Below are 3,610 nucleotides of genomic sequence, written 5' to 3'. Positions count from 1 at the left end.
GATATGAATAGCTAAAGCATTATGTCCAACACATTGATAAAACTAATATATATACACCACCGGTCAAAAGTTTGGGGTCACTTCAAAATTTCCATTGCACTCCATTATAGACAGAATACCAGTTGAGATCAGTTGCATTGTTTTTTTTAACCAGCGCAGCAGGTTTCAGATTACATTATGTGCTTAAATAATTGCAAAAGGGTTCTCCAATGTTTTCTCAGTTAGTTTTTTTTTAAATGATATCAGATTAGTGAACAGAATGGGCCTTTGGAACATTGGATGAATGGTTACTGATAATGGGCATTGTAGATATTGCATTAAAGATCAGCCACCCACTCAGATTAGATGGTATCTGTCTAACATCGAGTGGAATGGAAATTTGTAAGTGGCCCCATACTTTTGACCGGTAGTGTATAATATAAATATAAAATACGAATACGATGTACTTTTTCTTTTAAAATATTTTTTTTAACACAGTTGACACAAATTAAAATTGTTGGGATGCTGCAGGCATTAACAGTATCTTTTGATAAGCAGGCACTGTGGGGGAGTGGGGGATGTGTAGCGAAGACATATAACATAAAAATAAAATGTATACGTATTCTGGATGTCTACATTTTCCTCAATATCTATCTATCTATCTATCTATCTATCAATCTATCTATCTATCTATCTATCTTATCCTTATGGCACAAGGACCTCACACCAGTATTACTACAAACATTTTAAATAAATGTAATTCTAAACCTAATACTTTCTTACTGGAATTAACAAAATCTGCAAGTACAAATTATTCATCAAGACTTAAACAAAGAAATATTTTGGTACAGTAGAACAAAAGTAGGTAGTGGTTTCACTCTAAATGTTTAGCCTGCCCATGCCCAAACCTTTTATAGCAGTTATGTTAATAATTGAACACACCTTCACTTGTAAACACGCCAAACTAACTGAGTTTTCTATTGCCCTGTGCTCCATCCAGTAATCCATTTCTTATAACCGAATAAAAGAAACCATTAAGAGCGTCTCTTCCTGCTCCTACATAAACGTAACTTCCCTGTACCCACTCGTTTCGGAAAATCCGCAATATTGTTAAAGGATATGTCTTCTTGGCATGTTTGAATAATTGATGAGTCTTTGTATTTCTGCACCAGATCCAGAAATACACCATCACAAAAACCATGAAAATCTTCATTTGAGCTCACTTTCCCACGGGCGCTAGCTTTTATATTTGACACTGAAATTCCTTGGCAAACAACAGCAGCTATATTTGACATTCTACAAGTTAGCTTGTGTTGGATGGCGATATACTGATAACAGTCAGCTCACATGAGTCTTTTTGCAATTGATTTATTGGCAGGAACAGAATGCTGCTGCTTGTGCACCAATTATCCTGTGTATAAGACCACACGGTCCATTGTTCCAGAAAATTACGTTAAGTAAAGCCATAATTGCATTTTTAGCAGACTGTGTGACAGAGCTGTGGCAACAAGTTACTCACATTCTCATGGAGTTATGTGGACCGTCTCCTCACAGCAATAAAATGATAACATCAATTATTAACCACAAATTCTTCATGCATAAAAACTATCATTTTTTAAAACTTCTGATTTTATAGGTTAAAAAGCTAAGCTCACATTTTCTCTTCTAGATGCTCTGAGTATCACATTTCATGCTTGCCTCCAGGTTTAATAAAGCAAATCTTAAACTGTGTGATGGCAGCTTTTCTCCTTTCGGGGCCAAAACACATACAATGTCTGCCTTGAGACCAAATACTTGGGTTTGTGTACTGAGGGAGACTTCCTTTGTGGTAGCAGCAGCAACCATTTCATCATCGTTCAAGTGACATCAAACAGGCGGCACGCTGTTCCAGACTTACAAGTGGCCGAGTGTGCAGGTGCTCCATCTGATTCATCGACAAAGCCAGACTGCTGACAGGCCAAGGATGGAAATCTCCAAATGATTCTTTATGTCTTTTTATTCTCTATTCAAATGGCTAGCCTCATTAATTTCATTAAGGCCAGACGGATTTAAGTCTCCTTTGTTACTGAACACTTTAAACCCACTGGCCAGACGCTTCTGGCTCAGAAATGAGCTTTGGTGGTATCCCGTGCACATCACTGATACTGATGCTCCTGGTCTGCTTTTCAATACACCATCTATGGTCACAATGGATTCTTTTATTTAAGTATATCCAAGTTATTCAGTTGGGAGGAAAAAAGGAGTCCTTTGAAATCAATATTTGTGTAATGAGGATTCTCATGACCAAAACACTCAAAACAGCTTAAAGCTGAGAATCCAAAAACTACAGCAGGATTTAAATTAGATATTCAATATAAACGGTGCCAATATAAGACCACTCTAGGTATATGTTAATTACTCAGTGAATTGATTAGTTGGTTGAAAGAAAATTACACAAGTAAATCCGACTAGGCAATCTGATTGGTCAACTAGACATTTAGAACGAGCTCCAATCAGCATCACAGCTCACCCAGAGCCAAATAAACAACACCAGGCTCATCATTAAAATATTACTCTGCCATTTCCGTGTCAACATTACAGAGATTAATTAATATAACTGTGTTTCAAACATTTGTCAGTTTCTATTAACGAAAGTAAATCAGGAAACAAAGTGGAATACACTCCCACGTTTTGGAGTTAACTGTTACTGGAAAAGTTTGGATCACATCGCTATGGAAAAAAACAGCTGATACACATACATTTCACGGACAAAAAGGAGCTAAATCTGTCAATAGATTTTTTTTCCAGCTGAAATCTTAGTTACAACACAATTGAGCTAACACAGCAGTTTATTTATACAGTTTGGGAAAACCCACAATCTCTTCCAAGCTAACTCAACTTTTTTTGGAGAACAAATTGCCACACAATATGAATACGCTTTGAAGATAGCTGCATCACTGTCGTGCCAATAATGACGTTAACTCATACCTTCTCGTGTAATATTGATTAATTAACCAACCAACGTTCTTTGTTATATATGATGGTAAACTGATTATCTTTAAGATTTTGTACTGGTGGTAATATAAAATAAGGAATTTGAAGATACCATGGGCTCCTGGAAAACAGAAAAGCCATGTTTCACTATTTTCTGACATTTTATTGATTGATCTAGAAAATAATTATCAGACTAATCTGATAAATCCCTTAAAAATAGTTGTTGGGGATCCATACTTTCATACAATTTTCATTTCCATCTGGCCAATGATATTATTCAGTCAGAGTCACAAGAAGCCAAAATGGCCTTATAGTACTTGAAGGTGTAACTTTCCTGACTGAAAAGCAGCTCAGAATCAGTAGAATCAAAAGAGAGGTAATTTAGTCTACAGACAATGCTTGTCAGTGTAAACCTCTGACGTGTTACACCAAATTAACAAAACAGTGGATCTGCTTGTGCTTTAAACAGTAGACACTGGTTGAGAAAAAAAAAAGAATCCTACCAATTGCACTCTCTTCAGTCGCTCCTCTAGCTTCTCTTGAGCCTCCCTCTCCTTCAGTACGCCCTCCAGTCTGCTGATCAGCTCTGCAGCAAACCTTTCTGGCTCCACGTGTATATCTTTTGGAATCCGATTTGTGCGCTGGGGGGGGGGGGGGG

The 3,610-nt window shown here is 37.0% G+C and overlaps 1 protein-coding gene across 7 annotated transcripts in view; it reads right to left on the bottom strand.

Annotated features, from left to right (window-relative positions):
• Positions 1–3,610, bottom strand: part of axin1 (axin 1) — a 36,078-nt gene that overhangs the window by 9,468 nt on the left and 23,000 nt on the right. For all 7 annotated transcript variants that reach the window (XM_032537535.1, XM_032537534.1, XM_032537533.1 and 4 more), the window contains one exon: positions 3,456–3,593. In XM_032537535.1, the coding sequence (XP_032393426.1) occupies positions 3,456–3,593 (138 nt within the window). The remainder of the gene's footprint in view (positions 1–3,455; positions 3,594–3,610) is intronic.

Source organism: Etheostoma spectabile, chromosome 15 (assembly GCF_008692095.1).
Source record: "Etheostoma spectabile isolate EspeVRDwgs_2016 chromosome 15, UIUC_Espe_1.0, whole genome shotgun sequence".
In the NCBI taxonomy this organism is placed as follows: Eukaryota; Metazoa; Chordata; class Actinopteri; order Perciformes; family Percidae; genus Etheostoma; species Etheostoma spectabile.
Note: the sequence above shows the minus strand (reverse complement) of the source record. Positions and strands in the feature narration are given on the sequence as shown.